At 36.2% G+C, this 25,454-nt stretch overlaps 1 protein-coding gene and 1 pseudogene across 13 annotated transcripts in view; one reads left to right on the top strand and one right to left on the bottom strand.

Moving 5' to 3' along the window:
* The window catches only part of PPP1R9A (protein phosphatase 1 regulatory subunit 9A), a 321,267-nt gene that overhangs the window by 119,848 nt on the left and 175,965 nt on the right, over window positions 1–25,454 (bottom strand). For all 13 annotated transcript variants that reach the window (XM_043872339.1, XM_043872345.1, XM_043872350.1 and 10 more), the window contains exons 3-5: window positions 24,320–24,452; window positions 17,505–17,625; window positions 5,913–6,017 (exon numbers count right to left, since the gene is read on the bottom strand). In XM_043872339.1, the coding sequence (XP_043728274.1) occupies window positions 5,913–6,017; window positions 17,505–17,625; window positions 24,320–24,452 (359 nt within the window). The remainder of the gene's footprint in view (window positions 1–5,912; window positions 6,018–17,504; window positions 17,626–24,319; window positions 24,453–25,454) is intronic.
* LOC122674633 lies at window positions 3,413–4,068 on the top strand (annotated as a pseudogene).

Below are 25,454 nucleotides of genomic sequence, written 5' to 3'. Positions count from 1 at the left end.
ACAAACAAAGCTAGTGCAGGTGATGGAATTCCAGTTGAGCTATTTCAAATCATAAAAGATGATGCTGTGAAAGTGCTGCACTCAATATGCCAGTGAATTTGGAAAACTCAGCAGTGGCCACAGGACTGGAAAAGGTCAGTTTTCATTCCAATCCCCCAAAGAAAGGCAATCACAAAGAATGCTCAAACTACCACACAGTTGCACTCATCTCACACTCTAGTAAAGTAATGCTCAAAATTCTCCAAGCCAGGCTTCAGCAATACATGAACCATGAACTTCCAGATGTTCAAGCTGGTTTTAGAAAAGGCAGAGGAACCAGAGATCAAATTGCCAACATCCACTGGATCGTCAAAAAAGTAAGAGAGTTCCAGAAAAACATCTACTTCTGCTTTACTGACTAGGTCAAAGCCTTTGATTCTGTGGATCACAATAAACTGTGGAAAATTCTGAAAGAGATGGGAATATCAGACCACATGACCTGCCTCTTGAGAAACCTGTATGCAGGTCAGGAAGCAACAGTTAAAACTAGACATGGAACAACAGACTTGTTCCAAATAGGAAAAGGAGTGTGTCAAGACTGTATATTGTCATCCTGCTTAATTAACTTATATGCAGAGTACATCATGAGAAATGCTGGGCTGGAGGAAGCACAAGCTGGAATCAAGATTGCTGGGAGAAATATCAATAACCTCAGATATGCAGATGACACCATCCTTATGGCAGAAAGTGAAGAGGAACTAAAAAGCCTCTTGAAGAAAGTGAAAGAGGAGAGTGAAAAAGTTGGCTTAAAGTTGAACATTCAAAAAACTAAGATCATGGCATCCAGTCCCATCACTTCATGGAAAATAGATGGGGAAACAGTGGAAACAGTGGCTGACTTTATTTTTAGGGGCTCCAAAATCACTGCAGATGGTAACTGCAGCCATGAAATAAAAAGACGCTTACTCTTTGGAAGGAAAGTTATGACCAACCTAGACAGCATATTAAAAAGCAGAGACATTACTTTGTCAACAAAGGTCCGTCTAGTCAAAGCTATGGTTTTTCCAGTGGTCATATACGGATGAGAGAGTTGGACTATAAAGAAAGCTGAGCACCGAAGAATTGATGCTTTTGAACTGTGGTGTTGGAGAAGACTCTTGAGAGTCCCTTGGACTGCAAGGAGATCCAACCAGTCCATCCTAAAGGGGATCAGTACTGAGTGTTCATTGGAAGGACTGATGTTGAAGCTGAGACTCCAATACTTTGGCCATCTGATGTGAAGAGCTGACTCACTGGAAAAGACCCTGATGCTGGGAGGGATTGGGGGCAGGAGGAGAAGGGGACGACAGAGGATAAGATGGTTGGATGGCATCACCGACTCAATGGACAATAGTTTAGGTAATGTCTGGGGGTTGGTGATGGACAGGGAGGCCTGGCGTGGTGCAGTCCATGGGGTCAAGAGTCGGACACGACTGAGCAACTGAACTGAACTGAATTAACATGATTAGTATAGAACTCACCATGATTTCATTAGGGTTACTTAGTTTTAAATGCTATCAAGAAAACTGAGGAAATACTAGTGGTTTTCCAACACTTTGAGCCATCCCTAAGCTTCTAATCCTCCATGAACATAGCCTCATTTGAGCTGAACCACTTCTTCAGGTGGCCTAACATGCTTTAATTCATATAAACAATGTGGGGTTGAAAAATATATATATGCCCTTGGAAATCATATTAAAAATATTTGTCTTATAATTTCTCTAATATGTCAAAAATGGGACTTCTATGAGGCTTTCATTAGGACTTATTAGTTCAAAAATTCAGGTATAGCAATTCCAAGTTTAATAAAGTAATTAGACTAGGCTCAGATAAAAGTGATTCTCTGTAACTGTGAGTGAAATCAACAGAATTTCACTGTGTGATTTTGATTCATATCCAAATGATGGCACCAATTTCATATGCATTTCCAGGAAATAAGTTAAAAAATAAATCTTCAATGCTTAAAATATAAGCATGTCCAAATCTCAGCTTCAACTTCTTTATCACTACTAGTTTCTTATCTTTCTCCTTCCTGGCTCTTCAAAGCCATGAGTTTCATACCTTCATTCCTGATCTGTACTTAGTAGTGTGAAATATTCAAATTAATTTAGGGATTTCTTAGATACCCCTTTTAAAATGTTAATTTTAAGAAACAGTAAATGTGATAGCTAGCTCCTAACAAATAAGAAATATAGAACCATACATGCTTTAAACCCTCAGTTTAAAACCTTCATTAAAAATACATGTCTAACTTTTGCATCCCATTTTTGGCTTCCCTGGTGGCTCTGAAGATAAAAGCGTCTGTTTGCAATGCAGGAGACCCAGGTTCAATCCCTGGTTCAGGGAGATCCCCTGGAGAAGGAAATGGCAACCCACTCCAGTACTCTTGCCTGGAAAATTCTATGGATGGAGGAACCTCGTAGGCTACAGTCTATGGGGTCGCAAAGATTCGGACACGACTGAGTGACTTCACTTTCACTTTTCACTTTTGTATTAATATCTTATGAAGAACTACCACCTAAAATAAATTCAGAGTATTCAGGTGTTATTTCTAATAAGTTAAAATTGAGAAAAGTCTTTTTAATTACATTCAATTAATTAAGACCCTGAGTTAGACATCAAACTAAACCTAGGGTTAAATAATTTGAGGGAATAAAGGAAACTAAGGGTTCCATTCTGATATTAAGATTTTTACAAAGTAAATGAGGAAATTAAACACATGCCTTTAAAAACTTAATGTAGAATGTTCTGTAACATTGAGGTCAAAAAGTGGTATATTACCAGAAGAGATCACTGGGAAATAGGGAGATCAAGGAGGATTTCTTAGAGGGCAAAGGAGCTGAAATACAGTCTTCAAGATAAGTAAGTTGTAACTAGAACAGAGTATTTTAAACAGAAAGAATGGAAGAAAGAAATTCATAATCCATGTTTGAAAGATGATCAGTACACTAGTAAGACTGTACTAGAGCATGAATATAGGGAGAGGCAGATGTTAAGACAGGCTTCCCTGGTAGCTCAGCTGGTAAGGAATCCACCTGCAATGTGGAAGACCTAGGTTTGATCCCTGGGTTGGGGAGATCCCCTGGAGAGGAGTATGGCAATCCACTTCAGTATTCTTGCTGGAAAATCCCAATGGACAGAGGAGCCTGGCGGGCTACAGTTCATGGGGTCCAAAAGAGTTGGACATGACTGAGCAACTAAACACAGAACAGCACAAATGATCAACCTGGGGGATGAAAGGCTTCTTATTAAAACGAACTTAGATTCTGCACAGAATGGAGGGCCACTGAAGCTTTCTAAAGAGGAGAGGGACTCTCTTTCTGCCCCCATATTTTTTTATAAATTTCTTTATTTTTTAATTGAAGAATAACTGCTTTACATAATTGTGTTGTTTTTTGCCAAACATCAATACCCGCATGCCCCACACAAAATTCCCAGTGAAGCCACAGAAACCATCCTTGTTAAAGAACAGGAGTTACCACAGTCCCAGGCTGAGACAGAGTCTGGGGCAGAATCTGATAGTATTGAATCAGTACCAGAGCTTGAGGAACAGGATTCTACACAGGCAACCAAACAACAAGCCCTGCAACAGATGAAATCGCTGAAGAATGAGTCAGTAAAGCAAAACAGAGCAAAAGGGAAAAGAAGGTACAGACGTCTTTGTCCAAAGTGGGTCTTCAAGAGGTTACAGGGGTTAATAGAGTGAATATCTGGAAATCTAAGAATATCCTTTTTGTCATCACAAAAGCAGATGTGTACAAGAGCTTAGATACCTACATAATTTGGGGGAAAGCCAAGATGGAGGATTTCTCTCACCAAGCACAATTAGCAGCTGCTGAGATATTCAAAGTTCAAGGTGAAGCTGTCTCAAACATTCAAGAAAACATACAGACTCCAACTGTACAAGAGGAGAGGTTGATGAAACCAGTGTGGAAGTTAAGGACGTAGAACTGGTCATGTCACAAGCAAATGTGTCCAGAGCAAAGGCAGTCCAAGCCTTTGAACAACAGTAATGATACTGTAAATGCTATTATGGAATTAACAATGTAACCATCTGAAAAAGAGGACTTCTTTTGGTGTTTCAAAAGGGTAACTGAAGCTGGGCTGGAAATTTGTACTGTTTCTATTATTAATAAAGTTATGGCTTCTTGTTGGAAGAAAAAAAATAAAGACAAGAGAGACATAACAAAAGAAGAATTATTATTTCTACCCACAAGTCTTAGTTCTACTACTAGAGTTATGTAGAATGAGTCAATTGCTTTTTCCATGATAGGCCTTTACTTAAAAACTGCTTTTATGTTCTTCCATTAGAGGTAAAAATGAAGAAAGATTAAAGGGGGGAGAGACTGAAATCATGAGACAGTTAAGAAGCCATTTGCCATCTGTACAAGGCTTGAAATGAGTACAAAATTATGAAGGGAAAGAAAGGGGTGGCTATGAGTCTATGTAACTACAAACTTTTTTCCAACTGAGAAATGTTCTTATAAGGTGAACATTTTTCTTACTTATTTCACTTTAACATGCACTGCAAAACGAGCAGCTTCAAAACCAAGTTCTACACTGACACAGAAAAGTGCTGTCTAAAGAACAGAGGGCAATTCTGCAGAGACAATCACATTTACTGAGGGACCCACCCATGCAGCTCCAAATTGTCCCTGCACTCTTTTAATGATTTTACATGCTTTTCTTAGGATGACGCTTGAATCATTAACATAGCACCCATATAAGTCACTTAGGTTAACATTCCCTACATCATTAAAGGATGTTTTCCAATTGAAAAAGTCTAAATTATAAAACGTAAACCCATGCTTGTGCAACATAAAATATGCTGTAATAAAATCCTAATGTTACTCTCTTTATAGCAATATTAACTCATCAATATTTTCAGAATATTTGGCAGTTTCATTTTGAAGATAATACTAAAATACATTCATAATTATACACAGTAAATAATGTCCCCTTACATGCTTCTTTATAGGATTTATGGAAAAGTATAAGACATAAGCAATACTACATTAAAAAATAAGTAGGTGGCGCTAGGGGTAAAGAACCTGCCTGCCAATGCAGGAGATGTAAGAGATGCAGGTTCAATCCCCCGGTCGGGAAGATCCCCTGGAGAAGGAAATGGCACCCTACTCCAGTATTCTTGCCTGGAGAATCCCATGGACAGAGGAGCCTGGTGGGCTAAAGTCCCTGGGGTTGCAGAGTTGGACATGACTGAAGCGATTAAGCATGTGACCAAAATTAAAATTTATTAAAACCTTGACTTTAGCTGGCACAGAACTACTTTATTTGTTTTCCAAACTATAAATTTTAGGACGTCAGGGTTGGATATAAATTTAAAGTTCAAAATAATGTATAGTCTGTCCTATTAAGTTGGAAAAGTTATAGTTTATCAAAGATTAGTCTTGCCATTATTTAAAACAAGAAAGAGATTTTAAAATGCATTTATCAACCTTAAATCATTCTGCTTACTTGTCTTAAGTAACGTGTATCACTTGATATATGTATAATTTTAATTTACTGCACAACTGATTTTATTGAAGGGATCTGGGGCCTAAATTCATATTTACTGAGAAATTCTATCTTCCTAGAAATTATTGCTATATTAGCAGTGAAACATGCTAACATAGCTCAGTAATTAACCACACTGATGTTGTATATTTCATATCTTCATGTCTTTCTAGAATGTGGTCAATATAATTTTTAGTCTTAAATTAATTTACATGAACTAATCACAATAAAGAAGGAAAATTTTTTAAATAAAGACAAGTTTTTAGTATTTAGATAAAATTCTTGTGGTAATTATGTATATTTGTAGGTACAATTAGACAGAAAACTAAAATTCAACAAAATATCAAGTAATCTAATTGTATATATCTCAAGCCACATACCTGACATTGCCCTTGGTGTTTCTTAGAACTGTTGCAGCAAAATTCTGTGTGACACCCACCAAGCTGATTCCATCCACTTCCACAATCTGGTCATTGACTTGTATTCTTTGGGAAAAGGGAAAAAATTACCCACAATTAGTTTCACTGATAATATATTCCCACTCACAATAAATGAGATGATAAAATATTTGATTTTTAAGATACTCTTACTGATTCAAAATTTGTCTCCAAGCCCCAGATCTTTGTCAAAGGTTTTTGTCTATTTGTGAGCTCAAACCATTTCATTAAAAAACAGTTTCATGAACCCCAGAAATGAAAAAGCCCTTTGAAATCTTGACCAGTGAGTTTTTGTGTTTCCTGGATTACTTAACTTGTTCCTGAGGTTGCAGAACTGAAGCTACAAGTTCTCTGTGCTGTAGTAACCGAGAGAAGCCATGATCTCACTATGTGAGTACAAAGTATGTTCCTAACCTAGAAAGGTCTTAATAAATTGAATTATAAAGCTTCTGAAATTAGAGTGATAATCTAACTGGTTCATAGAGAATAGTAATCACTTTCATAAATTTTATTTTCTACTATCTAATGAGAGTTTCAACGTACTAGATAAATAAGAAAAAAAATCCTTCTTGGAGATTCTGCTAGAAGCTCAGAAGTCTTTTCATATGAGACCAAGTTCATGTAATAAAAGCAAAAAAGTGAGTCTTTGGATGAATCAGTTCAGTTCAGTTGCTCAGTTGTGTCTGACTCTTTGTAAGCCCATGTCCTGCAGCATGCCAGGCTTCCTTGTCCATCACCAACTCCCGGAGTTTACTCAAACTCATATCCACTGAGTCGGTGATGCCATCCTACCATCTCATCCTCTGTCGTCCCCTTCCCCTCCTGCCTTCAGTCTTTCTCAGCATAAGGTCTTTTCAAATGAATCAGTTCTTCGCATCAGGTGGCCAAAGTATTGGAGTTTCAGCTTCAGCATCAGTCCTTCCAATGAACACCCAGGACTGATCTCCTTTAGGATGGACTGGTTGGATCTCCTTGCAGTCCAAGGGACTCTCAAGAGTCTTCTCCAACGCCACACTTCAAAAGCATCAGTTCTTCTGTGCTCAGCTTTCTTTATAATCCAACTCTCACATCCATACATGACTACTGGAAAAACCATAGTTTTGACCAGATGGACCTTTGTCGGCACAGTAATGTCTCTGCTTTTTAATATGTTGTCTAAGTTTGTCAAAACTTATCTTACAAGGAACAGTTCAGTTCAGTTCAGTTCAGTTCAGTTCAGTCACTCAGTCATGTCTGACTCTTTGCAACCCCATGAATCTCGGCACGCCAGGCTTCCCTGTCCATCACCAACTCCCGGAGTTTACTCAAACTCAAGTCCATCGAGTCGGTGACGCCATCCAGCCATCTCATTCTCTGTCGTCCCCTTCTCCTCCTGCCCCCAATCATAGCCAGCATCAGGGTCTTTTCCAATGGGTCAACTCTTCGCATGAGGTGGCCAAAGTACTGGAGTTTCAGCTTCAACATCAGTCCTTCCAAGATGAATAACATTAATTTAATAATTTTGGTTTAAAGTAACATTGGAAAAGACCGCGATGCTGGGAAAGATTGAAGGCAAAAGGAGAAAAGGGCAGCAGAGGATAAGATGGTTAGATAGCATCTCAATGAACATGAATTTGAGCAACTGGAAGACAGTGGAGGACAGTCTGGTGTTCTACAGTCCATGGGGTCACAAAGAGTCGGACACAATTTAGCAACCGAATAACAACAACAAAGTTTTCTCCATGATTTTATAAAGGTGTGGCTTTATATTTTCATAAGAAGACCAGTTAACCTGAACTTTCTAAAATTCTGAGACACTGATCAGATACATTAATAATATTTCTACATAAAGTTTAAAAAGGAAAAACATATAAAAGTATGTCTAACTAAACTGAATCATAATACTAACAAACTTTTATATCAATAGTAATTATGTTTTACAGAGTGCCAGCTTAAAACATGATTTCCAAGATTCTTAGTTATTTCTAAAATCTTCGTCATGATGCTTTTAAAATACACAACTCTCCTTGTGTTAAAGAATGTGCTTATTGTGGCACATTAAGAAGATGTAAAAATAGTAGACTGGCTATAGTATAGTATAGTATAGTATAGTATAGTGGCTGCAGAAAATGCTATTTGCTGGTCTGCTAAATTGTTTGTGTATCACAGGTGATCATTACCAACTTCCAAGCTACCAGTGAGGGTTGTTACTAGAAGTCAGTTAACTAGGCAACAAGTTAAATTTTAAATAGTTAAATAATTAAGACTATGGTAACAACAACAATGAAAGAAAAAATAAAATCGTGTAAATAAGGTAATGGAATGAATTTTTGTTTTTAAAAAAAAAGAACAGCAGGATAGGTCAAATGTATCAGCCTGTTTTAGCATATGAAAGAACATAATGATGATCAAAACTTGAATGTGTATAGCAAGTTGATGAAGGTTTAAAGAAGTATTTTATTTGCCTTGCTTTATACCATCTGGAGCCAAAAAGACACTATAAAATGTGCTGCATTTTGACAAAACTCTCTCAGTTTTAAAGGACTATTCAAAAGATAATTTAAACAGAGTGTAATCTTCTACCACTAGAGTTACACAGAATGAGTCAATTCCTTTTTCTATGATAGCCCTTCAAGTATTTGAAAAATGCTTTCATGCTCCTCCATTAGAGGTAAAGGATGAGAAGGACACTGGAGAGACTGAAATCATGAGAGAGTTAAGAAGTCACGTGCAATCTGTACAAAGTTTGAAATGATAACAGCACAAAATTATGAATGAAAGTTCCTTTAACATCACAATAGTACATATTTTAGATTTTGGCCATTTGAATAGGTGTCCGGTAGTATTTCTCACTGTTTTAATTTGCAATAATTCACAGATTGGAAGAAAACTTTTATATATCATATATATTACATGGGGCTGGCATCTAGACTATTATAAAGAATAGTTACAACCCAATAATAAAATGACAATCCAACTTAAAAGTAAGTCAGACATAGAAAGAAAAATACCATATGTTTCCAAAATATGCAAGCAGCTCATATAACTCAATGCCAGAAAAACAAACAACCCAATCAGAAAGTGGGAAAAAGACTTAGGCAGACATTTTTCCAAAGAAGACACATAGATGGCTAACAAACAGATGAAAAGATGCTCAACATCGCTCATTATTGGAGAAATGCAAATCAAAATTACAAAGAGGTATCACCTCACACCGGTCAGAATGGCCATCATCAAAAAGTCTACAAACAGTAAATGCTGGAGAGGATGTGGAGCAAACGGAATGCTCTTGCACTGTTGGTGGGAATGTAAATTGATACAGCCTCTATGGAAGACGGTGTGGAGATTCCTTAAAAAACTAGGAATAAAACCACTATACGACCCAGCAATCCCACTCCTAGGCATATACCCTGAGGAAACCAAGACTGAAAAACATACATGTATCCCATTGTTCATTGCAGCACTACTGACAATAGCTAGAACATGGAAGCAACCCAGTTATCCACTGACAGATGAATGGATACAGAAGTGGTACATATACACAATGGAATATTACTCAGCCATAAAATGAAATGCATTTGAGGCAGTTCTAATGAAGTGGATGAACCTAGAACCTATCATTCTAAGTGAGGTTAGTCAGAAAGAGAAAGATAAATTTCGTATTCTAACACATATATATGGAATCTACCAAAATGGTACTGAACAATTTATTTACAGGGCAGCAGTGGAGAAACAGACATAGAGAACAGACTTATGGACATGGGGAGAGGGGAGCAGAGGGTGAGATGTATGCAAAGAGTACCATGGAAACTTACGTTACCGCATGTAAAACAGAGAGCCAGCGGGAATGTGCTGTGCGGCTCAGGAAACTCACCCAGGGGCTCTGTGCCAGCCGAGAGGGGTGGGATGGGGAGGGAGATGGGGGAGAGGTTCAAGAGGGAGGGGACATGTGTATTCTTATGGCTGATTCATGTTGAGGTTTCACAGAAAATAACAAAGTTCTGTAAAGCAATTATCCTTCAATTAATAAATTAAAATAGTGGGGAAAAAAAGAAGAATCTGAGGGACATTCTAAAAAAATATAAACATACAAGAAAGTAAGATATTAATGGTCAAAATGAAAGAACAAAATATGACTAGAAAGTTTACATCTAAAGTCATGAAAAACAGAATAAACATAGAAAACAGCATGTTCAGATCAAAGAGAAGAGAAATTCAATTTTTTTATGATAAATTTTAGATAATCATAAGACACACGTGAAATAAATGAGTAAGTTCTACATGTACCAAGACTGGGATACAAATTTGGGAGTAATTTATATAGTCATTTTAGAAAATGACTTGAATACAAAAATGAGTTCAAGATGCTCCCCTTGGAAGAGAAGCATTCTTTCAGTGCAGGGTGAAAGTAGGAGGATCTATACTGAAGGAGAACCTGGAAAGTCTCTTTCCCTCTCCTTCTCTCTCTGTGTCTTACACACATATGAAAACACACACACAAACACACACACCAATAAAAACAAACAAACAAAAATCAAGGAAAGGGACATGGATCTCATTGAAATGAATGACTACAATGACCCTGAAAAGTGTAAGATAAGGCCTAAGAAATGTTACTTGGATGTCTCAAAAAGGAGGCAAATAATTTTAAAGCAATAAATTTGATAGAAAATTAAGGCTAGAAACAAAATACAGAATTTTACTGTGTTGTTTAAAGTTTCACTTTAATTCTGTCTATTATACTTGATCATTTTTTGTTATCAGAGTGGGGAAACAGAGGAGAAAGTTCACTACAGTTAAGAAGTCGAATCAGTGGCATGGACCACTTATCTGTAGAAATTAGCACTAAAAGAACAGATGATAACACAGTAGTAAAAAAGGCAACAGGAAAAAAGCACACTGAAAATAATTTCTAGAAAAAGAAAGAAACACAACCGTCCAGTAAACAACTTAAAAACAAGAAAGTATCAAATTCTTCAAAATTCTATAACACAATATTCAATCTCAATGAGGGTGCAGCAGACTACTCTAAGGGCGTGCTAGGTGGTTCAGCGCTAAAGAACCTGCCTGCCAATGCAGGAGACGCACGAGATGCGGGTTCAGTTCCTGGGTCGGGAGGGTCCCCTGGAGTAGCAAATGGCAACCCACTGCAGTATTCTCGCCTGGAGAATCCTGGAGGAGCCTGGCAGGCTACAGTCCGTGGGGGTCACAAAGAGTCAGGAAACGACCAAGAGCACACACACACATACACAGACCACTCTGACCCTGCTGGGGAGCATATACTGAACCACCTTTCTTAAAGTCAGGTTAGCAATGCATTTCTGCAACATTTAAAGGGCAATTCACTTTGACATAGTAATCCTGCTTCAAGGAAGTACTTTCAAAAAATAATCAGAGATATTCACAATGATTTTTACATAAAAATGCTAACCTGATCAACATCTTGAAATAATATACTAGTATAACAATATGTGGGCTTCCCTCGTGGCTCAGGTGGTAAAGAAATCTGTCTGCAATGCAGGAGACGGGGGTTCAATCCCTGGGTCAGGAAGATCCCCTGGAAAAAGAAATGGTAACCCACTCCAGTGTTCTTGTCTGGCGAATTCCATGGACAGAGAAGCCTGGTGGGCTACAGTCCATGGGGTCGCAAGAGTTGGACACAGTTTAGTGACTAAACAACAACATGTAAATGATTTACATATATAAGGACTTCCCTGGTGGCTCAGAAGGTTAGGTCTGCCTGCAATGCAGGAGAAGGTCTGCCTGCAATGCAGGAGACCCAGGTTCGATCCCTGGGTCGGGAAGATCCTCTGAGGAAGGAAATGGCAATCCACTCCAGTACTCTTGCCTGGAAAATCCCATGGACAGAGTCCATGGGGTCACAGTCCATGGGGTCACAAAGAATCAGACATGATTGAGCGACTTCACTTTCACTTACATATATAATACTATGGCATAATATGTCTTTAAAGTCTGTTGTAGAAAAAGCATTTAATATGTGATATAACATAACATACTATTTGAGCACAGGCTCTGGAATAAGATATCCTAATAAGATAGCCTATTCACAGCTAGGCTCTGCCACTTACTTGCTATGACTACAGAAGGGGAGCCATTGCTTTCTTATATGTAAAACAGAAATAACAATAATTTCATGTATTTATTCAAGGCTATTAGATTAAAAAGGTACAAAATATAAAGAACACAGCACACTGCCTGACATATAGTAAGCACTCAACAAATATTATTTTGATGGATAAAATGTATGAACATGCATAAAGCTATATAGTCAATTGATCTTAATTCTATAAGAAAGTAAACCTAGGCATATGCACAGAAAAAACTCTGGAAGGAAATTTACCAGCAAGATTTTAAAGGTGGTCAACTCTACATGGTGGGATTACATGAAATTTTTATTTTCTTCTTTATATTTTCTATACTTTCCAAATTTTTAACCATAAACATGTATTACATTTAAAACTTTAAAATGTTCTCTAAAATTAGCACATGCTTATTTCACAAGTGATGATGGCATTTTACAGTGACTGTAGAAATAGTCTAAAAAATTTTGCTCTAGACTGAAGCATTATAGTCACTGTTCTTTATTAAAGATGCAAATGTGAATAACCATAAAATAAGTAGACTAAAGGTTCTGGACTCAAGAATCTATAACTTATAACCCAAAGCCAAAAAGACATTTTCTCAAAATGTAAAGGACAGGGTAACTCATACAAATGGCTTTGAGCTCTTGTTTTATAACAAATTTCACAATGCTTATCAAATATTATAAATTTAAGCATAATATAAACAATATTTATTATTTATATTATAGCAATTCCTAATTTTCTTAATTCATCTGTGTAGGCATCTTTATGTTCATGCACACCCAAGAACCTAAAATGAGAAAATCCATCTGGAAAAAGCTCTAAATGGACAAAAAAAACCCTGTCAACCTAGAATCCTATACACAGAGATAATATATTTTAAAAAATCAAAGGTGAAACAAAGACTTATTCAAATATACAAAGCTGAAAGAATTCACCACCAGCAGACCTGGTGATAGAATGGTAAAAGACATCTGTCAGGCAGAAGAAGAGTAATGCTGAGTGAAAACACGTATCTCACAAAGGAGTAAAGAACACGGGGGACAGAAGACAGCGGAGCTATAAAGCATTCCATGCAACACGAAGGGTGGCAACAGATATTTGGCTGGATTTGCTCTCCAAATTCAGAGACCAGAGTAAGAAAGAGACATCTCACAATTAAAATGCAGGTCTCTGATCCTACATAATTCTCCCGGCCTGCCTTAATACAGAGAGCATTAAGAAGATAAAGAGAGCTCCATATTATTTGATTATTATTTTCATTAAAAGGATATTAATTAAAATTTTTTTTCTCATTTCAAAGTGATATTCATTAAAGAAAGGATCTAAAAATCTGATACACAATTAAAACAAGGAAATTAAAGCCACCTTTAAATTAGAAAAGAGGGAGAAAGGGAGAGAAGTCCCACAGCTTTTGCTATTTAATATGAAGGGCATTTCAATTTACCTTTGTAGAGCTAAGTTGTATGCTGATTAACGTGGAGACAGGCTCAAGAAACTATAAAAATGAGCAGAAGGAGGAGGAGAGGCAATAAATGATTGAACAGGGGTGAGAGGAATAAATAATACTAGTTACAGAAAAGGGCACCGGCTCAGGGTGACTGCAACCAAGGGCTGACCCCACAACCCAGAAGGTCATGAACCAGCAGCGCATTTACCGTGTAAGTGGTTACTACGGCAGGGAAAATATTTTTGGCATCTGATACCCACTTTGCTTGAATTTTTTACCGTAAGAGAGGGCAACTGTTAGATGCAACTTTATAAAGTAGTAACTGATAATCTCTTTCAAATCTTGGCTCATAATTAAAAGAGCAGAAAAGAAGGGATGAGTCCTGGTGGTAAAAATTAATTGGACAGTTACTCTGCATCAGACCATCACAGAGTAGAAAGATTATAGATAACATACGCTTTCCAAAATTTTTCCAGAATAGCAGAGGAAATACCTGTTTATCCCTGGAAATACTGTCTACTGGAATGTGGAAGGTAGCTGGCCAGTTTATAAAACTGGCCACTTTGTTAAAATATCCTGTGTATATTCACAACATTATTGCAGCAAAAATTAATGTTAATTACTTAATATTATTTTAATAAAAATTTAGAACAAACAAAGTGTAAATGGCTATCATGCCACTCAGCTAAATTACCAGTTACCCTCTAAATTACAAGGCAAAGTAGCACACTAAAAGAGAGAGAAAAGAACAGAAAAGGAAAATGTTAGGTCCCAACAGTAATTGTCTTGAAAGCAGCTGAAACACAGGTATTCACTTATTCAACAAATATTTACTGAGCATCTCCTACTTTTCAGGTGTCATATGAAATGATACAAACAGACATGAAGACAAATTCAGAATGTTAAGATATCATATCGAATAGTAAGGGAGACCCAAAACTTTTTAACTATACTAGATACTCAGGAGATAAATATCCATGGTAAATTTTTAAAACTACTCAAAATGTGATTAGTTTCTGAGACATTAGGAAGGGGTAAAAACATCACAATAAAAAAGGCTTCTTGTATCAGGGGTGGTAAGGGAAGAGAATGGAGAAAAGAATTTTCTCTATATATCTGTTTATTTGACATACCTTGAAGGAAGTTGAACCAAATCTGAGATAACACTGACATAATTTTCTTAAGGAAGAGTTATTAAGAAGCTAGAATGCTATAAGCTATAAAGCTATAATACAGCAAGCTAGAGAGCCATAATACAGACTCAGTCTTTTAAAGCTAAAAGGAACATCTAACCTGGAACTTTGATTTGTCCACAACTGATGAGTTCTGAAGAGTAACTCTCCCCAGGCCACATGGTGATTATTTTAGTTGCAGTTTAAACTATATATAAAGTATCACATATTCTATATAGGAAAATTAAATATTCCATATTTGCTGAAGTAGAAACACAGACTAGAGCCATTCAACCCTTTGATGTATACTAATTCTAAATTTCTTGAGAGAGAGAAAGAGGAAAAAAGAGAGAGAGAGATGGGAGTGAGGTGGGAGACAGATGAAAAGAATGGAAAACATATCTGCATACGAACGGCATTATACTCATCATACTGTTTTGTAAATCCTTAATATAATATATTTCTATATCAGTAAGTAAAAATAACTTTCTATATCAGTAAACATACAATATATTTCTATATCAGTAAGTATACATGTATTGACTGGAGACAGCAGCCAAAATGTTCCTTTTGTAATTTTTTCACACTGATAACTTTTAAATAGTAAATTTTAAATGCTATACAAATGAGTACACCTTTAATGGTGGAGATAAGTATAATAATTTAAAAGATATGAACACTTCCATAAGTATAATACTGTGACCACTTATTTTCAAATATATATATACACATGTCTGTATATATGTACAGGTCACATGATCCCAAAGAGTCTTCTCACTTCATTACCTTTAGTTGTCTTTTTTAATATATTCACTGAGGCATTTATTAAGTATCTATTATAACAACAGCAGGATTACTGTACTAGGTAAATATTCATTTGGAAGGTCTGAGGAAATGCACACTGGGACGGGTAAAGCAAAGTTCTCATATCAACGTCAATATTAAAACTACACAGGAGAAAACATCAGTAAACAGGTTAACATAAAAGAAACCTAATTTTTAAAATGAGTGACGGAAAAACAAACAGTTCTGAGTTTAGAAAACAGGAACTGACTAACTGATTGATCAGAAATTTTCTTTTTTTCTTGAATGAATTGCCTTCTCACTATTTTAATGGTGTCTTTTGGTGAACAAGAGTACTTAATTTTATTTATTTATTTTTGGTCACCCAGCATGTAGGATCCTAGTGTCTATCCTGGGACTGAACCTGCACCCGCATTGGAAGGGCGGGGTTTTAACCGCTGGACCACCAGAGAAGACCTCAAATTTTCTACTTTTTTTGTCTTTAAGTCAATTTGTGTTTTAGTTTGGTTTGGGGCCCATTTACTTAAGAGAGGTGATTGATAATAATTAATATTGTTTGAATATTAACAATAAGAATTATTCCCTAACACTTTAGAATGATTTATATTTTTCATGAAACATTAAGAAAAGAGATGTAGATTTTTGCAAACAAATTTTAACTCACTTGGAAGAAAGATTCTAAATTAATAATAGGAAATACTACTACCATCACAAAATATAATATTTTATGGGAATATTTTATTTCACAGGGAAGCCTGGCATGCTGCAGTCCATGGGATTGCAAAGAGTTAGACATGACTTAGCAACTGAACAGCAGCAAGTATAGAATCCATTTAAAGAGCAAAGAAATTATTTCCTTCACTACTTTGAAAAGGAGTAAGACAATAAATTTTTTTAAACACAAAATATTAATAGCCCACTTTCTTTGTTTTAAGTATAACACCTAGTAGTCAGCTGAAGATTCACTCAAAACATTCATTTCAGACTTTTGTTCAAGTGTTATGGGAATACAAATAAGGATACTGGTAAGATGTGATCGCTAACCACATAGAAAGAGATAATAATGAAGGTGTGGCTTCCTGTTTAAATAAATCAATTTAGTTCCTCTTGGGAAACATCTTCGGATATCAATATGTTCTTAGAATCACAAAAGAAATACTACTACTATTGGTTTCACTGGAGATTCACAAATGATTTTCAACATTGTTTATTATTTCTAGATAAGATGGTGAAAGTAGTACAAACTTAAACCTTGAAAAAAATCAAAGCCAGTTACTAATATTTAATTTTCCAAAAAAAAAGATGATATTTCATTGATTTTGGCACTCGTATTTTTGAGTCTACTTTTATTTCTACTGCCAATCCTCTGGATCATCCCCAATTTGTTGCATCAGTAACTAGGTAAGGTTTAATTAAAATCTTTAAAGATACTTATAACTCGTGATGATGAAAGCTCAGACAAAATATGAACATCTGATGCTCTGGTATGTATCCAATTATCCCAAGAGGATGTTTAACCCTCTCTGAGAGATTCCACAGGTCTAGATGGCACTCAAGAACCTATGTTTTTAGACAACACATTTTGAGAGACATTGATCTCCACAATCACCATCACTGCAGAATCCAAGTTCCTATTCTCTCTCCTACCGCTGTCATTTTCAGAAGTGCCAGAACTATAATCATTTGTCTTGATATTTTTCAAGTGAAACTATATGCCGATCTCCATAGTATATATTGTTAAATGATACATACCATGTTTCTGATCACTGTCCACTAGCTAGACAGATGAATGGATATATACAGAGGAAGACAGATACACATAACAGACCCATCCACCTGTTTATCTAATATAAAGAAATATATTCTGACTACAAATCAGAAAGTAATTCAAATGTCTTAACATTTTCCACATCTGAGACACTCTCTGAATTCCATCCTAAAAAATCAAAAGAAAGTTACCAATGAAAGAAATTCCCAGGAACATTCCCCAGAAGGTTTTAGATGTTAACAGCAGTAGCTGGCTTACCTGCCATCTCGCTGAGCAGCACCGCCTTCTGTCACTGTCTTGACAAATATTCCCAGCTTTTCAAGGCCTGCGTCTGCTCCAACACCCATTCCAATAATACTTATGCCAAGTCCATCCTCATCTATGAAAAAGGAAAAAAGTGAACAACCTTAGTTTTACACTCATCCATAATTAGCTTCTGAGATCTATTTGCTGCATTTAATTTTGTTCTTTGTGAACCATACTGACAGGTTTGCTTTGACAGAATTTTATCCTATGCTGGGGAGCAAGGATGTTAAATAAGATCCCTTAAAAGGCTCGTTAGTTTTTTTTCATTTTACTATTGCAGTTGGCTATTCATTGTGATCCCTGGAAAAGGTAATAACTTGATTATTGAGCTAGCAATCTATCTGAAAACACAGCTTAACTAAATAATACAATATTTTTAAGCACAGAGCATACATATGCACACATATATGTATGTTTGAGTATATAATTTTAAATTAACATGATTATAATACATCTGGAATTTTCCATCTATTTATGTGGTCTTTTTTTTCTTTTTTAACTTGGGCCACATCCCCATTCATGTTAATAAGATGGTAAGTATCTCTCAATATCTTCCTTTGTTCTACTACACAAGCATATAAACATATGATCAGATAAAATATATACACATATGTGCATATAATTGAATATACATATTATATAGTGTTTAATTTTCCTTCTTATTTCCTTTACACAAACAAGATCATATTATACCTACTTCTCTCTGCAGTTTATTTTTCTGATCCAATGATAAGATATCACCTTATATAGCCTTAAATCACTTACAATGCATGACAGTTCATGGCGAGAAGGTGTCATCATTTCTCTACAAACAGGCATTCACTTCTGTTTCCATTTTATTGGACATTTGAACAATACTGACAACCACATTTTTTAATTCAGATACAATTCTCCTTTCTGTGAACACCTATATTTTAACATTAATGAAATAAAAGAGACACTATTTGCATTCCACATTTTTTGGTTAACATTCAAAGTTGTTTTCTGATAGCCTCAAAGTCTCTATAATAATGGTGCATTAGCTGTATAAAAATAGATATTAACTAATCAACAGTGTTGGATTGTTAAAAAAAAAAAACTGGCTCAGGTGCTCAATAGAATGTTTCATGCTTTTAAAAGACTCTTTAGCAATAACCTTTAATTTGCTAAGTATTCCCAGCTAGTAATTTTCTGAATAGGGTTCATCTCATTGATTATTACTTATTACTAGCTTCTGTGTTAAGTATTTTTAAGTACAACTCATAATCCTACATCTTTAGTCTACATATGTTTAAAAATACGTCATTTAGCAAAAGTGCTATGTCTGCTCAGTTGTGTGCTAAAGGAAGCTAGTATAGAGCTTGATGTGCCAGCTGAAGGCACATCCACATTGATTCCAAGCGTAGGTCCCTCTCCAGTGTGAGAACTGCTGACTAAATCAGTGATCACTGGAGACCTTCCTTCATTCCTTACATTTAGAATATTTGCACTCATCATTTTCCGTATTTATTACTTTCTAATTGTCTCCCTGGTATAAGTATTCATATTCATCAAGAGGTATTCTCTTTCTAAAAGTGTTCCTACTTTCGCTATAGCTTTACAGTCTCTCCCTAGAACTAGGTTTCTTATGCACATGAAGGTCAGATCTGTGCTGAGAGCTCTTCCTCATTGGTTACATGCATACAGCTGCTGCTTTTACACAAATTCTCTTATGTGTATAAAGGTTAGCTGTATTGCAGAATTACTGCACATATTTATCACATTCACAGGATTTCTCTAGACTGTGAATGTTTATATTTATGAAGGGATTAATAATGCCCAAAAGCCTTTCCAGTGTTTACATTCAGTGAGTTTGCTCTTGTGTTGTTTAAGAGATGATCGCTGTAGACTTTTCCACATTGAATAATGTTGCAGGGCTTCTCTCTTGTATGAAATCTTTGGTGAATATTAAGTATTAGGGGGATTCTTGTTCGTATTCACTGTATTTATAGAACTTTTGTTCATTACAAATCACCACATGTCAAGCCAACGTTAAGTTCCCACACTCAGTATACTCAAAGGGCTCCTCTCAGATGTGGATTCTCTGTACTACCATGCCATTTAATAGCTTCTTCCAACAAATACCCTGCATAAAAATTACATCTTAGCTTTTAAATCCATTTTCTCTGCCTGGACTCAGGTTTTAGTAAAATCATCTCCCTTCCTTTCATAGCTCCTCTTGATGCTCTAACTGGAAAATTACGCAGTCTTGCAAAGATGAAAATGCAACTGTGGGCAAAGCAGTATGTTGGCTTGAGTCACCCTCAATTCATGCAGACCACCTGAAAGACACGGTGACAACTAAAAGAAAACTAAAGGAAGAGTACAATCAACCCAGAGACGAGTTGACTGATTTCATCTCTGTACAGCTTCTCTGAGATGGTAAGCATGGGTGAAGGCCGGAGCCACACACTTGGAAGGCTTTGATTCCTGTGGTTGCACCATCAAGAACAGGCAGAGCATGAAGTATGCAAAACACCCAGGAAAAGATGGAAAAGACTCGAGGCTATGTTAGGAAGATGCTGTCACCACCTTCTGGAGCTCAGAGCTTATTTTATCTACCAGGAAAAAAAATCTCATGTTGGTTCAGCAATCCCCTCACCGCTACTGAGGTTTGAGCTTGTATTCATAGGAATGTCTAAAGAAAAGTCCCAATTTTTCTAATGAGTTTTGCCTGTCTCTTTTGTCCTGACAATTTACAAAGACTCTTAGAATATTATAGCTATTAACTCCATGTCACCTATAATGAATATTTCCCCTCCTAAATATATCACTTATCTGTTGGCTTTGTTTGACAATATTACCTTTAAAAGTTTAAAATTTTGAATGAGTGAATTGGTCCATCTTTCTTCTATAATTTCTGATTTTCCAAATGGTTAAGCCCCTCCTCCCAGAAGCCCAGATGTAGATATACGTTTTCATCAAATATCTTTGTTTTTTAATATTTTTTTATTTAATTCATGTAGTTTACCTTTATATATGATATAATGAAAATGAAGTTTTCCCAACTTAATATGCTTTCAGATAGATGCTCAGTTATGCCAGAACAATTTGTAAAGTATCCTGATGTTACTCCTAAATTAGAGTGTCTTACGTGTCAAGTTATTAAATTTTCATGCACACTAACATCACTCTCTGGACCTTGTATTTTATTTCACTGATCAACTGCTGTATGATTACAATTTGTTCTGATTATCGAGGGTTTACATTACATTCAGATATTTGGAAAATTAAATTCTTTTACTTTCTTTTTCATATTTCTCTTAGGTCTGTAGTTTTCCATGTAAAATTTAGTACTGTATTATGTTATCCCCTCTCCCAATGTAACTGATGACAGTTCTATTTGAATTGCATTAAATTTATATATTACTTTATCAGGATAGAAGATACCCATCAGATATAGGAGAGACTTTCCTATACTGAGTCTTCCCATCCAAGAATGCAAAATGTCTATTTGCTTCGATCCTGTATCTTTAATCAAGATCTTCAGTCAGGATCCTATATCTTTAATGGGCTTCTCTGGTGGCTCAGCTGGTGAAGAGTCCGCCTGCAGTGCAGGAGACCTGGGTTCAATGCCTCAATTGGGAGGATTCCCTGGAGAAGGGAATGGTTACCCACTCCGGTATTTTGGCCAGGAGAATTCCATGGGATCACAAAGAGTCGGGCACGACTGAGCAACTTTCACTTTCACGTTTGCATCTTTAATAGCCACAGTACAGCCTTACAGCATTAATAGCTATAAGACAACAATGATACATCACCTCACACCTGTTACAGTGACCGCCATCAAAAAGACAAAGAGACAACATGTGTTGGGAAGGATGAAGAGGAACAGGAATTCTTGTGCACTATTGATGGGAATGTAAATTGCTGGAGACACTATGGAAAACAGTATGGAATCTCTTCAAAAATTAAAATAACTGTGCTTCATTTAGCTCTCTTCTAGTTCAATTTTTCTAGTTTAACTTTTATTAAGAAATATAGCATACAAACAAGAATGAATAAAAATATTTATCTATAAAATACTGTATAGAAGCAAAAATAAAACAAATATCCATGTACAAACAAGGACAGAACATTACCAATACCCCCAAAGACCACTATGTACCCTCTCTGAAATCATAACTCTCCATGGTAACCATTATCCTAAATTCGGTGTTAACTAGTCCCTCCTTTGCTACTACTAGCAAGGTTAACTACTACCTCCTTTAAAAAGCAGTATTAATATTGCAATACTAATTAGTATTAAAATACTAAGTTTTAAAGTCATTTATCTGTGTATCTCTAAATAATATGCTGTTTAATTTTTCCTGGTTTTGAAATTTAAGTAAATGGAATTGTACTGAAGGGCTTATTCTGTGATTTGCTTCCCACTCCACTACACACAATTTCATGTTTGTAAGGATCATAACACACTGCTCTGTGGAACTGTGGCTTCTTCATTTTTACTCCTGAATAATACTTTATGGAATAGATATGCTACAATTTAAATACCTTTTTCTATCATTGATGAATATTCAGACTGTTCTCATTTTTGCTATTAAAAGCAATACAATGGCCCACAGCCAAATCCAGCTGCCTTTATATGGGCCATAGTTAAGAATGGTTTTTACATTTTTAAACGAATGAAAAGTATAAGCCTCACTCATACATTCTCTTTAACCTTAAATGAAATGGTCTTTTAGCAGAAACAATTATTAGTCAATCATGTTAAGTGCAATAATTGGTATGTTTTATATTTTTTCATCCAAGCAACTTTACACTTAACACTTACATATTAAGCAATACTTACATTTCAACTCTTTTTCCCTCACATTTTCAGTTTTGGACAAGCTGTTCTTTCTTTCTTTCACCACCCCCCCACCCCTGCTAATTGGGAATTACTAAGGAGAGCTGCTCTTTAAATTTTTCAGTCACTTCAGTTCAGTCGCTCAGTCGTGTCCGACTCTTTGCGACCCCATGAACCTCAGCACGCCAGGCCTCCCTGTCCATCACCAACTCCCGGAGTTTACTCAAACTCATGCCCATCAAGTAGGTGATGCCATCCAGCCATCTCATCCTCTGTCGTCCCCTTCTCCTCCTGCCCCCAATCCCTCCCAGCATTAGGGTCTTTTCCAATGAGTCAACTCTTCGCATGAGGGGGCCAAAGTATTGGAGTTTCAGCTTCAGCATCAGTTCTCCCAATGAACACCCAGGACTGATCTCCTTCAGGATGGACTGGTTGGATCTCCTTGCAGTCCAAGGAACTCTCAAGAGTCTTTGCCAATACCACAATTCAAAAGCATCAATTTTTCGGTGTTCAGCTTTCTTCACAGTCCAGCTTTAAATATTTAAATACTAGCAAATTTCTTTCTTTCATCAGGATAGGCAAATTCTCTCTGGGATGGATACAGGGGTCTTGAATCATCTTCCTTTTTATTCTCACTGGTATGTGCAATGATCCCTATGCCCCCCTACTCCCAGTGTTGCCTGATGCTGCTCTAATAATTTTACCTCCATAAGCACATTTGCTTCTTTGTTTGCTTTGATTTTGGCCTGGTATTTTATAAGATTTTTACTTTATGTTTGTGATTAGAATTTTCCCAAGCTATGTCTGAGTATGGGAATTTTTTAAGTCCTCTCACTTGGAACAAATTGGCTAAGACCTTTCAAATATGAGGTGCAGATATTTTTGAGCTGTCAATTTCTTCTATTTTGTGCAATACGTATCTTATCCTGTACTGTCTTTTCTCCTTCTATTACAATTTTTATATTTGGTCTCTCTCATGGTTTTTTATTTTTTGCTCTGTCATTTGAAAATTACTTTGGGACATTTCTTATGCTTAATCAGTTACATCACCAATTTGAGTCTCGGCAAAAACCATCCTTTCCTCTTCAACGCCTCTTTGAGTCTCGACAATAACCGTCCTTTCCTCTTTAACGCCTCTACTGAAATTTCAAATTTTAAAATAAATATTTTTGTTGTTTTGTTAATTTGCTTAAGATGTCATTTTAAAGCCATGCTTGAATATCTTTATTTTCATTTATTTCTGTTTTGTTGTTTGTCATCTGTTTGTTCTGCTTTTTTCCAAAGCTCTCTGAGATGTGCTGTTTTTCTGTTCACTAGGTCTTAGGTCAGTTCCCAGGTGATGACTTGTGAAGATAAACACAGCAGGTTCTGGACCCATAGGTCCTCAGCTACTTAGCAGGCAGGCTGCGGTTCCTGGGAGGAATCAGGAGAAAGCCCCTGTCTTGTCCTCCCTACTTTCCTTTAGATTTCTCCCCTCAGAGATGACGAGGACGCCACTGCCTTCATTCCAAAATCCATTCCTTCCTAAAGGTTCAGTACTCCCATATCTACTACATTCAGCGTCTAACCATGGCCACTCTCCCTCCACCAAAAACCCCAAACAACCGCCTAGCACAAGCTCTCACTTACAGCAGCTCCCCCTGGACTCTTCATATGCACCCATGGTTTGCAGGAATACAAAAAAAATCAGACCTCATTCATACTTCCCTACTCCTAGTCAAAAATCCAGCCAACTAAAGTAGATGAGTTTCAGGGGGGATGGTAAGGGAGGAGTCTTTCAATATACCATCTATACAGAATTCATATAAACTGTTTTTGAAATTTAAAAAATAAAACCCTCCATGAGAATGAAAACTTTCTCCAATCCTTAGGGGAAAAAAAGGCTATACTTAGGGAAAATAAAGTCATTTCTAGACTATTAAAATACCAGCATAACATTAACATTGCAGAGCTCATATACCTTTTTCTAGTTCCACTGGGAAAAGTTCCAGCTTTTCTACACGTTTTTCAAGTTCATACTCAGCCGAAGCAGCTACGGGGTCAACTTCATCATTCCTCCTGTCATAGTCTTCGTTGGAGTATGTGCTGAAGACCTGTAGTAAGATGTCAGAAATAAGATGAAAATCCAGAAAAGACAGCTTTCTTAATTTAAAAATCTAAGTATCCAAAACTACATAAGTTAAAAATTTTCTATGAAGAATTTCTTCTAAACAACTGTTTTGTCATCAAATCAATAGAGATGTTAGGAAAAGGAAAACTGAATCAGAATAAAAGTAACTCACTAATTTTAAAAAATGTACCACTTTTTATAATTTGAGAGACAACAGTAGCCAACAGCTAATCATTATATGGTTATCAATATTTATCACCTTTTACAGAATCAGGGTATACCATATTAACTGCAATAAAACTAAGGTAAAGCATCTAGAGCATGCTACTAGAGCAAACACCCACACTGAATCCATTTCATGCTATGACCTGTAAAAGCCCTGGTGTTGTAGTGTGCTGGAACTAGAATTATATTTGAAACACAGAATCACTGAAACTGACTTATATTCTATACTGTACCAGGCTGTGTTAGCTCTCATTTGTCATCTCTCATTTTACTTGCATGCATATATAAATTAAATTCTCACTGAACATTTTAATTAAATGACTCAAAATACTGCTCAAGATATGCAAAACAAATAGAATACTGGTAGGTCTTTCTTCCTGACCTAAGTCATTCAAAAGATCATTATATGTGGTCTTCCAATGCAGCCATAAGAAACTTACTGTCCTTATTTCTGCTGAAGTATCTGATTTATTTTAAAAGCAACTGGAAGTTGGTATACAGTCCCTCACTTAATACACTGAAGAGTGTTTAAAAGAAAAAAATATATAATTCATCAAACCAAATTAATTTGCATGATAAAAACTGTTCAATTAAATTCAACAGTTATGAAGTATTCAAGCAGTGCCTGACAAAACTCTGTCATGTCCTCCAAAATTAAAAATCTCAGAGTGAGCAGTTTTTTTAAAAATATACATAAAAAGTGATAATAAATGTAGAAAGCAGGACTGAAGGTCAGAGATGGAAGAAATCAAGTCTATTG

This window comes from Cervus elaphus, chromosome 18 (assembly GCF_910594005.1).
Source record: "Cervus elaphus chromosome 18, mCerEla1.1, whole genome shotgun sequence".
Taxonomy (NCBI): domain Eukaryota; kingdom Metazoa; phylum Chordata; class Mammalia; order Artiodactyla; family Cervidae; genus Cervus; species Cervus elaphus.
The sequence above is the reverse complement of the archived record's forward strand: the minus strand, read 5'-3'. Positions and strand labels throughout refer to the sequence as shown.